A 12,165-nucleotide genomic window follows, 5' to 3' on the forward strand; every position below is an offset into this window, starting at 1 on the left:
TTTTTGTTTCTAGTGTGTGATTCATAGCTTTTTTTCTTGGAATTTTTTCTTCTCTTCCCTTATAATCACTGTCATTCTGGGTGGAAGGAGGGCTTTTTACCGAATGATTTAGAGATAGAGGTTAGTCAGTTCCTGTGTCTGTGTCCTCCTTTAAAAAGCATCTAGTGACAGTAAACATGAGAGATGGTGAGTAGCACTTAACTCAGTTTTTCTGATACATTTCTGCAGGGCTTTTTCCTTTAAAAATATTAATTGATGGTGAGGGCAGCGATACTCATCACTAACAGTTTAAATACTTTATCACTTCATCCTCATCAGGACGTATGGGAATGAGGTAGTGGCTGTGTGCTGTGGGAGTACCAGCAAGGAGGCTGAGAGGTCCCACCCCAAGGGGACCCCCCTGCTTCCCATTAAATATACAAGGGAGGTTAATGTGGACGTTACAGTTTCTGCAAGCGTCAAAAGATTGACATGTCTTAGTTATAAGTTTCTGCTGAAAACTCAGTAGTTTATAAGAACTGGAAATGTTAATTTTGATCCCTGTGAAATGTAAACAAGGTTTAAAATTTGAAACTCAGAGCAGGCAGTATTTTTTTCCCTTTTGAGCTGATAGAAAGGCAGCAGAAAGTAGATGAATGGGCAAGAGAACATTGAAGGGGGACACCGGATCAAAGTCTGCATATGGAATTATCCTTCATGGTTCATTTTCCTGAGAAAGGACAGGCCATAATGTGCAATAAATTGCAGTAGGCTGCTGCTCTTTGGTTCAGCTAAAACTTTGCTTACACTGAACCTGCAAAACCTAACTAGCTCTGAATTTCCTCTCTTCTCTTTCCATTTTTTTTTTTTCCCCCACCATATGATGCCCAGGGACTCCAGAAAGCCTCGCTGAGAAAGAAAGGCAGCTCATGGGTATGATCAATCAGCTGACCAGTTTGCGAGAACAGCTGCTAGCAGCTCATGATGAACAGAAGAAACTGGCTGCCTCACAGATCGAGAAGCAACGCCAGCAAATGGAGCTGGCTAAGCAGCAACAAGAACAGGTGAGTGATTATTATGGTGGCTTTCAGCTTAAAATCATTTTCTAGAAGTTCTCCCCAGCAGATTATCTTTTAGAATTTATACTTCCTAAGGTTATTCACCTCTTTTTTTTTTTTTTCTTTAATATTTGTTTTCTTAGGTTAAGAAATGTGAACAAAAATAGATTGGAATGCTGCTTTTATTTGCAATATACGATACTGTGTCTTTCAAAGATATATATATATCCCAATTCGGGGGTATTCTCTTCCAGTAGTTTTTTTTGCAGTTGTTGTTTTGTTTTCTTTGAAGTATATGTAAATAAGTGTGCAAATTCAGTACTCCTATGAAATCTCCAAGTGCTACTTGTATTCGGTGCTGTTCAATAGGTAGCATTTGGGTTGTAATGAGGCAAATGAAATGATTGTTTTGCCAATTGTGGAAAAAAAAGTGGGGAACAATATGAAGTCAGTGATGAAATTTGACGTTTTTTCTTCGACACTTGAGAGGCTTCATTTTCAGTTCTTGGAAATATTCCCTTCACTGAAAACATAAACATGCCTTTGCACATGAACAGTTCCATTGTGAACACACTGACACATTTTAACATTTTATTTTATGCAAAACCACAACTTTTCTAACAAATCTGCACCATGTGAATTTTAACAGAAATGGATGCCCATTTCTTTACCTGAACAGAGAATACTTGGACTCTTCTTTAAAATTTTGTCAGTAGTCCACTCTGCTACCTCATATCTGGAAGCATTTGATCTGTCTGAGCATGTATCTCAGCATGTAATGAAACTCATGGAACTATGCGCATTCAGTCATGGTTGTCATACTTCAGTATTAGTATGTTAGCTAACAAATCTTAAGATTCTAAAGCACTGCTGACATCTTCAGATATTCTGGCTCTGTTTTTCCCTTTTTTCTCTATTGAAAGCTTTGTCTTAAATACTTTGTATTTTGGCCTCACACTGAAATCCCACATAAGGCAGAAAAAGTGACATACTTGTTAAACCAGCCAAGTTGTATCACACTGTTGTTTACATGGAGAAAAATGGATGAAGGCGTGAGGGTGCAATTGGCAGAATCCTTCCATTAGGAGACATCCTGCAGGAAGTATTCCCTTTGCCCTAACTATTAAAAACATCACTGCTACAGGATGACTGAACGACCTGAGAGTGAAAAAGAAAATGGAGAAAATGGAAAAATAAAGGAAAAAATGCTTCAGGGTTTTTATTAGCATAACTGGGGTTTATTTTAATTTGAGAAAATGTGCATAATTCTGTTGCATAGAAACTAAAATAAACTTCTAAAAATATATTGATAAAATCAGTTTGGTTACTTAAAAAGATGCTCTAGAAAGAAAACAATCTTTTAGATGTGGAGTTACCTATGAATGAGTGTTTCTTATGCTAATAGTAGTTTAATAACAGAAATGAAAGAAAACACCTAGGAGGAAGAATGCACAAAATTCCTCCCAGTAAGTGTATATAAGTTCCCATCTGACCCTGAGATGTGTACACATTCCACAGGAGAATAGCAATACTCCTTAATGTTTGTACTGCTATGCTAGCTATTCATGAGAGCAGAGCTTTTGTGATGACTCAGATGAAAATTTTCAGAGTTTGCTTTTTCAATTTGAGACATTTCATGGTTTATCATCGTTCGTCCTCTAAAAACTCTGATTTGATTACATTATTGCCTGCTTTTTCCTTCACTGTATGCAAAATATATCTATGTTACAACTCCCAGTCATTTAGGCAATGGAGAGAGAGGATGGAAATCCTTATGGAAAACACACATGACTTTGAGAGGAGGTGTGTAACTACCCCATCAACTTGTGTGAATCAGGTTAATTGTAGAGCTGTGTAGACTGGCTCTGCCCCTTTAGCTCTTTTTTGCCAATATGCCAATTAAAATACTGAGAGTCACTTATCCCAAACCTTGTTCTGGTCTCTTTGTGTCTGTTTCTACATCAGTGAAATACACCAATGCCTCCTGAGTGTCCCATTTCCTTTCTTGGAAAACTTTGCATAGGTGGTACCAAACATAAAAATAATTTTACTGTCCATCTTCCATTTACTTGCCTTTTCTGCCTTCCCCTATTATTTTCCATTATCTTGTCTACCAGTATTGTTCCTCCTTCAGCAGGGAGGAGCAGATTAATGCTCTCTCCACTTTTTTTAATTTTTATTTTTTTTAACTTTAGCAGCACCACTTCTGGTAATGAGAGAGATTTTTGTCACTCCTCCTCCTAACATCCAACACAGCATTTTTTGTAAGATTTCCTTTCACACCAGTGTTTGTTATGAATTGCTCCTGAGCATGAGCCCCTTGGCTCAGTGGCAGTTCAGGCTGCTGCCACCCACACTTGAAGGTTTCTTAGCTTACAGAGCAGCTGATAGGACCAAGCAGGGTTGAAGTTTGCTATGCAGCAACTTTAGGAATGATGATGCATATCTCACATTACTTATGTGCAATTTCTCCACAGATTGCAAGACAACAGCAGCAACTCCTGCAGCAGCAACACAAAATTAACCTTCTTCAGCAACAGATCCAGGTCAGAGACTGTATCTCCACCCGTATCCCTGTTACCCCTTCCTTTCTGTTCCCTCATGTTTTCCCTCGGGCATTACTGTCATAGTATCTTTAAGGATCTCTGCAGATGGCTTACATCTTATTTATGGAAACACATGATGATGTTACCTGTCATTAAGCGAAAAAAGTTTCAGGAAGGCCTTGAGTGATTAACACTACTCCTACAGGAATCAGGAAGCAGATGAGAGAGGAGCTGGTAGCGTGAGCAAGGATTTGCAGGATGAAATCCTCTGAAAGTGCTCTTTAGGTTTAAATCAGAAGTGGCAAAAAACATTGCTAAAGTGTATTGGATTGCAGTGGGTCTCTTCCAAATCTGTTTTTGAAGGTTTGCTGAATCAGTTCTTTCTCTTCAGTGATCTGTAATCAAGTCTCTCCTTCCTATTGCCTGAAGTTTTCTGACAGTCAGGAAACTTTGAACACATTAGGTGAAGTAAGTGTGTGAGAAACTGGCCTAAAGGTTGATTAGATCCTAGACAGCAACTGGGCTCTCTAGGAGCGTAGGCATCTACGTGCAGGTCCTAGGCATCTACATGTTTACTCCTACTAGGAGAAAAAAAAATGCTAATGCAGTGTAACCAGTAAACTTTATTTAACTTCTTTTTCTTCCCTTAACACATTTGGAGGTCTCTCTTCATGGCAATATTTCAGTACTTCTCTTCTGCATGTACATATGCATAGCCTTGTTCTCGGTATAATGCAAATCAGTTTGCCTGTGAAGGTTTACAAGAAATAAGAAAGGAGGGGGTCTGACATTTACAGCTATCTAGAGTCATGGTAGAATCTCTGACTGTTTAAGTATGCAGTTATTTACAGAGCAATGCTAGTCAGTGTGGAAGTGGATGTTGTGTCCTGTTTGTTCAGTTACATCAGGATCTTCCTTCCAAAATGCTTTAGAATTAGTTGCCTAAAATTACAGGCCATATCGTTAGCTGCTTTGCAAAAGCATAATTCCAACCAAATCAGAGGAGTTGCATAGCTTCGTGCTAGCAAAAAAGCGGCTAATACTTCAAATGATACTCTTTCAGTATCTGGACTTTTGTAACTTTGAAAAACTTCTGGTGAAGTTTCACTCCTATGTTACAAGGCAAAGTGTATACAAGATGTGATTTGCTGAAAAGAATTTTGATGTTAGAAGGCCTGGATTAGGTTTGACCTCTGTTTTTGTGGGTTTTTTTCCTGGTGTTTTGTTTTTTTTTTTTTAATCTTTTTTCTCTTTTAAAATTGTGTGTGGGTCTGTAATGCTCATAAAGAAGAACAATAGCAGAACCTCCACAATAGCAAGAAAAGTATTTATGTTTTTAGCATTTAGCTATGAGAGTGATAGAGGAAGTTTTTTTATAAGCAGTGAATAAAAATAAATTGAAGTAACATAATTTGACCCCAACCCTTTTAAGTTTTAAGGTCTTGTAGATAAGAATGAAGTATGTCTTTTTTTAGGGTTGTGGAGAACACTGATTATTGATAATGAGATATAGAGCCTTTCATCTCTTGATCCCTGATCCAAGTTTGACCTAAGTCAGGAGTAAATGAAAGTCGGCTAGCTATCATCTGATACAAGCTGCAAGCCTAAGACATGATTTGGAGGCCTGTCCCAAGGGATTTTGGATGAAATATTGACCCTGTCAAGGTCAGAATTTCACCTCCAGGGTCCACTTCACACAAAGCCCATCAGATTTGGGCACTCTCCTTTTGGATGGTCACATGATAAAGGTCAAGAATTAAACAGGCAGAGAGACAATACTGTCCTCTCATTCCCACAGAGATGATCCATTTGTAGTGAAATTTGGATTATGCTGATGGCTTCTTGACAGTTCCACTGTCTGTATGGTCTTGTGGTCTTTTGAACCCTGACTGCAGTCCAATTATTGTCAAGACTCTAAAAAAAAATCATTTAAAAATAATTTAAAAACCCTACTATCACTGAATTCAATACAGTACATTTCTTCTCAGTTGCATGTTTAGTTGTCTGTGGTCAGAGTAAAGTAACAATTCTCAAAGAAATGTGCATTTATGTATAAATGGAGACAATGAAATAACCCCAACATGCCCATGTTTAAAATGGTTGGTGAGTTTACAGTCAGGTTATGGTGGGTGGAACAAAACTCTGACATGAATGTAGCTGTGAGTTCAGATTTTCTGACCTTGCCCTAATTAATCTAACAGGCTGCTGTCACATTGGCCCAGAGTTTTTAAATAGCATTAGATTTATTGACAGGGAAATATTCCTACAAAGTCTGGATAACTATTTGACTTATGTGCAATTGAATGATTAGGCTGCAGTTATGAACACAACCTATTTATGACAAAGGATTCATTTTACTTGAGCCAATTTTTTCTAAGCTTGTAAGAGTTGCCATAATTCCAGATAAATTATTACACAGAAAAAAGCTATTGAAATATTGTATTGAAAACATAATACCCTAAGGTTAAAAGAAAGCACAACCTGACTGACCCCATGATTTATGACTCTTTTCTCTAAGTGCTCTAACTTGGAAACATTCCCCTTTCTCCCCACCCCAGCATATAGTCACCAGCACACACAGTGCGTAAACAGGGAAAGATTGCCGTGTATCTCTCCTCCTCAGAGAACTGCAAATGCTGAGTTTAAGTACAACTCAATTGCTTCTCTGCTGGTGAGGAAAGGATGTGTTAGCTACTTGAGCTTGGAAAAATGTAGCCGGCACATGAGTGTCTAATTGACATTGAATCTTTTCCAAGTCCTTCTCTTCCAAAGTAGCTGGAAGGCAGTTCCACTAACGTGGAAGACTAGCAGGTTGTCTTCATATAGAGAGTTAAGTAAAAGGTAATGCTAAATGGGAGAAAAGTTGTTGATTAGGCTGAAGTCAAGAATCTGTATAACCTCATAATGCTAAAACATGATCTATGTTTTGGGATATTAGAATAATTTTGGGCTTTTTTTTTTTTTTTTTTTTTTTTTTTTTTTTTTTTTTTTTTTGAGATGTTCTATACCTCGTTTGTGAGGGTGGTTGAGTTTCTCTGACTGAACTAAGCTTTCTTCCATCTTTTTTTTTTTTTTTTGCCACTTTGGAATGCAGTTGCCCATGCACACTAACTCCAGTTCTGATCTGTTTTTCTGTGTAGTCTCTGCCTGCAGAATATTTGGGATCTTCTGCCTTACACAGCCTCATCATTTTACCAGAAATGAAATTGAAACTTTGTTCCATTTGCTCTCATATGCACCAGCAGCCCTGAAGATTTCAGGCTGTTTCAGAACAGCTCTGTGGTGATGTGCAGGCTGAGGAAAGAGCATGTAGACACAAATGACTGTTCAGCAGGTTCTTGGACAAAATGTGGTTTTATCCTTCAAGGCTTTAGGGGAGCTCACAGTGTCACCTCCTGTCTTTTCTGGGAGCCCACAAGTGATTCTTTGGTGTTCTTGCTCTTCAGTGAGTATCAGTCAGGGGGTCTGTAGCTGTCCCATCAGGAGGGCTGGTTGTTCCTTTACTGTGGTGCTAAGGTGGTCCCAGAGCACAGGCAATGAACACAGGTGGTCTTGTTGCCTTGAAGGGTATCCCCGAGGTGCAAAGTTTGGGGCCCTGGTACAGTTTACATCTTCCACTTGCTCAGAGAAAAACTAGCCTAGGTTGATGATGGAATAGTTTTAAAGCTCAGTGACAAAAGTCACTTTAATTGAACTATAATGAAATCCAGTTGTTAAAATTCATAACGCAATTCATATTCAGTATGACATGATTGGTAAAATAGGTCAAACTTGTAGCCTAAATTGTGATAAAACCAATGTTGCTAATCTCACAGTTTTGTGGGAGGCCTGACAGTGTTTTATGTTTTTTCCTCAAACCCCAGCTTTTGGAGTCATGTGATGACGAAAATGCCAGCTTTCATTTATTCAAAATGTAAATTTCTAGCTCTCATATTTCCAGGCAAAACTTGAAACCATGAAACACTACAAGTTCCAAAATTAGAAGGCAAACAAAACGGAGGCCAAATGTTGTTTTTTAAACTGTTCTGATTTTTAGTCAAAATTTTTTTTGGAGAGCCCAGCTCAAGATCTTGCAACACTTCAGGTTGCCAATAATGTATAACTAAGATCTCCAAGCAGCATGTAGAAGCAGCGCCACTTTACAGTGTCTCTACACTGGGCCACAGTTGAATAGTGCCAGTACTCAGTTACTAATTTGTTTCAGTTCTGGATGATGCACTTAGCCCAAGTACTGAGTGCTATCTGAAATATGTCCTGCCAAACAGCGATCATTTAATTACATGGAGTTTTAATGTAGGATTTCTATGTTCCTTTAGAACCAGAGACTTTTCAGAAGATGTTCTGATGGGAAACCTCTGGTTAGGAAATGTGACTGAAGAGCCAGTGAATTCTGACTAAGCTCTGCTGCAAGTATACGAAGGTGACCTCAGCACTCTGCCTGTCGGGCAGGCTGTAACTTCTGCTTGCCACCCGGATTGGCGTGCAGACAGTTCAGCACCCTGTAGCACTTGGCAGGTATGCTTCTGCCCTCTGGAGTCTGGGGTGAATGCTTACCAGACCTGCAGGGCCCTGGCAGCTTGTCTGAAATGGGCTGTGGGCACCACCACCCTCCAGACTGTGTGACTCTTCATATTACAGACTTCCTGGCTTTTTGGCATCCCTCAACTGCCCTGGGTGTCCTCCCAGCTCCAAGTAAGGCCTTCCTGTTTGCGTGTAGATCCAGATTTCCATCTTTCCCATCCACTGTCAGCTGACAGTATGCCTTTTCCCTTGAGTTGTATTGGTAGATGGAGAAGTCTGGCTGTGCTGATACGTTCCCAATTCAGAATATTCCCATTCTTATTAAACTCTGAGGTTTAAGGTGTTGTTCCAGTTTGGAATATAATAAAATCTCGAATACTTGGAATTTCCTGCAATATGGTTAGCTGTAGCAAAATCTATTTTTCAAAATCTAGCTATATTTTTGGGGGAAGGAAAGAAGGCTTTGGTTTTTTTGTTATGCAGAGTTCAGAAAAATATTTCTTATGCCTAACGTGCCAAGATAGAAATGACACAGTTGTTATTGTCAGAACTTTCCAAACACAAAGAGGCTCGGGTTTGATTCCAGCCTTCCAAAACACTGGTAAGAGGGCCTGCCTCCAGAGTGCTTTAGATACCATAATTTTGTGCACACAGTTGTCTATGGAGACAGTTTCTGTTGTTTAGACTTCTTGTTGCTGACAGTGAGCAGTTCTTTTGAACTGCACAGGTTAATGATCATGTCTTACACGGAGCTGGCTGGTTGTTGTTCAGGGCTGTTTACGTTCTCTGTGTTAGAGAAAACTGAGATTTTCATTAGCATGGTAACTGATGAAATTTATTTGTAAAAAATATCTGTAGCTCCTTCTTGTTGTAAGAAGACACTTGACTGTTTGAATAAGAAAATCTGGAAATTTATTCTCTGCTCCAACAAATTTGCACTCTAAATTGTACGGCACACTCATCCTTTCATTTTCTGTGTCCTTCTGGAAAGCAAACTCCAGCAAGGCCAGTGTGTGAGCTAAATACTTGGAGTGGTTTGTGCCTATAAAGAGTAGAGATCCTCAGCGCAGCCTTAAGGACTTGTGAAATCTCTTTCTTGGTTCCCAACTTCTTACGTGACTGTAACCTAGGTTTCTCTAGGAGGCTTTGAAGGGCCATAGATGACGAATCCTTCACTCAAGACGCAAAAATGAGCAACCACTACACAAGTGGTCGGTTACAGATTTAGTAACGTCTGTTACTTCTGTATCATCATTTGCCTGGGAATTCTGGTTTTCTCAGAAGTCAGTGACAGCAGAGCAGTGCTTCGTGGTGCTACGACCTCTTTGCAAGCCATTGCACAGCAGAACAGTATTAATTCTTCTGTAATTAGAGTCCTTTTTGCATATCAGAGAGAGGTGAGGACAAAAGGTTTCCTTCCTAGACAATAAAGCTGTTGAAGTGAGGGCTTGATCCAACTCCCACTGAACTTAGTGAAAAGGCTCTTATTCATATTAGTGAGAGTTTAATGATACCTTTCTTCAGGAGGAAACTGTGAGAAAGTATCTTCCTTCTCATACTTCAAAATGTTTTCAGAACAGGCTCTGTCCACTGAGCCAGTTTGTTTTCTTGTGGTTTTTTTTAATTATTATTTTATTTTATTTTTATTTTTTTGCAAGTGTGGATATGACAAGCTGTGACTTCTCAGTCAAACCGACTGGACTCATAGATAGGTTGGGGACATTTTGTCCAAATTCATCATGTGTCAGGAGCAGCTGTTTTCCAGCAACTTATAAACACGGGCATACTGAATTCAGTGAGACAGGCCCAAGAAGGAGTCACACTGCAGCTTTTCCCATGACTTTGCAACCTCTTCCCAAACAACAGAGGTTGCCGGCAAAGAGGCTAAACAATTGTTTCTCATAAAAGCTCTGCAGCTGATGTCCTATCAGTTATCAGAATAACTTGCCTATCCCTTAAGCAGGGAAAAGCCCCTGGGAAATTAATTATTCAAAAAACAAAACAAAGAGGAAGAAAAGGGAGATGAGGTTAGAGGAGGAGATAGGGAAAGGGAGGAGTGAGAAGAAAATTCTAGGCTAGAAGTTGGAATGAGCTAATTGCTTTTGAGTTCAGCAAATAACGTATGTGTTTTGCTGAAGGATATGATGCATGCGCTTTAGAGTAACCTTCGCTTCCTTCCATTACCCTAAAAGTTAGGTCACATAAAAGACTACACTTATTTATGTGCAGAGGAATGTTTTCCGCCAGTATGCCATGTTCCTGCTCCCAAAGATTATCTCTATAGCAGGCATCTTCTACATTCTCAGGCCTTTTGTACATTCTTACATAATTCAGACTTGCTGACTGGGGTAGTTGCACCAGTGCAGGCAAGGAGAATCTGTTTGAGATTTGTACAACTTGGATTTATTGGGATTGAAAGCATATGCTTTCATCAGATAAAACCTTTTTTTTTTGGCCTGTACTGTGGTAGATGATTGAAACAGCACTTGCTGACAGTGAAGCTTTCTCCAGCGTTACCAATCCTTGGTGTTACCAATTCTTGGCTTTTTCAGACCCACTCTCCAATTTCAACATCTCCCTAAGGCACTCCACAGTTTGTACCCCTTTCTTCCATTTCCAGCTCCCTGACACTTTGATCTTTCATAGGCAGCTGCCCACCCTTTTCCTCATCAGCTATTCCTTTCTGCCAGCTTACTCCTTTTTTTTTTTTTTTTTTAATTACTAACCAATCAATATTACTGAGGTCTTTTTACTGGTTTTGATCAGTGTTTTATTGGCAGTAGAGAGCCTGTATGTCATTTTGTGAATGTTTTTGTTCAAAATACGTGGGGTCGTGGATGCATGCTTATGTGAGCTATGTTCATGTATCCATGCAGTATTTACACAGCAGAGGTACAGGAGCAGAAAGCACCACAGCAGTTTGTATAAGTGGCTTGGGAAGCTGAATGTGAACTCTTTATGGCTGTGATCTTGGCCATATGGAGTGTGCGTAGTCATGAACACTTTTGTTGTGCAGCCAAAAAAGGCTGCCACTGCTGCCTCTGCAGCAAGGTAAAGCAGGAGATAACAATAAATTTTTTACTGCTGGCTGGCGGAGGTGTTTAGGATGTGTTTTCTTTATATCTTCAACCGCCCCTAATTGAAGATGCTTTAAAATTGAATGACTAGCAGTCAAAACGTGTTTGCTTCAAGCTGAGAAGAAAAATGCTGGTGTCTCTGCTTCCAAACTGATTGCGCTTTGTACACAACTGACAGCCACAGTCACTTTGAGTGACTGATAAGTGGGAAGCTTTGCCACTTATCAAGGAATGCACGCTGAAAAGAAAGGACTGGAGCCGTTCAGATGCTTTGGCATGTTCAAAATAACATCTCACATCAGTCAGACTCAGAGGCACTAGGAGACATTTCAAAATAAACTTTATATCTATCTATCTATCTGGAGGCAAAGATTCAATTTAACAGACAAATCACTCTGTGGCATCATATTGGCTCTAAGAGAACATTGTTATAAGGGTCACCAGTTGCAAAATGACTCACCAACATAATTTGAGAGCATTTATTATAGGGTCTCATGCCCCTGTCCTCTCCCCCCCCCCCCCCGCCCCCCGCCCCAAACAAACCTAGATTTGAAAATTCACATCTGAGTATAATTCTAGTGATTTCTTTAAATTGAGGGGTTTCACTCCTCTTGGCCAAAGAATGTTTTGTTTACATATTGTGTGATATCCTGAAGGATCCCAAAGATAATGAAACTGCCAAATTTGGGTCTTGTTTGTTTTCCTCTTCAGTATTACAGAATATGTTTGGGATTGCCTAGCTTTAACTGAAATCAGAAATGAGTTATTTCGGGTTATTTAGGAGTTGCTATGCTTTTCAGTGATACATGGTATGAATAGAAAATGGAACTTTGGTACATTTGTTGTGATACTGTTTGGTGATAGTATTATATTATCAAATTGTGGCCTACAGGAACTGAGGTATGAGGGTACATTTTCTTGTGCTGATTCTGGTCAACAGCCAGTGTAGGGTTTGGCTGGTCCACTGGAGGCAATGATATTGCA

The 12,165-nt window shown here is 39.5% G+C and overlaps 1 protein-coding gene across 16 annotated transcripts in view; it reads left to right on the forward strand.

Moving 5' to 3' along the window:
• SOX5 (SRY-box transcription factor 5) overlaps positions 1–12,165 on the forward strand; it is a 632,328-nt gene that overhangs the window by 487,804 nt on the left and 132,359 nt on the right. For all 16 annotated transcript variants that reach the window (XM_090146153.1, XM_090146149.1, XM_090146142.1 and 13 more), the window contains 2 exons: positions 871–1,043; positions 3,515–3,583. In XM_090146153.1, coding sequence (XP_090002279.1) covers positions 871–1,043; positions 3,515–3,583 — 242 coding nt within the window. The remainder of the gene's footprint in view (positions 1–870; positions 1,044–3,514; positions 3,584–12,165) is intronic.

Source organism: Phasianus colchicus, chromosome 1 (assembly GCF_987193195.1).
Source record: "Phasianus colchicus chromosome 1, bPhaCol1.hap1.1, whole genome shotgun sequence".
Classification (NCBI taxonomy): Eukaryota; Metazoa; Chordata; class Aves; order Galliformes; family Phasianidae; genus Phasianus; species Phasianus colchicus.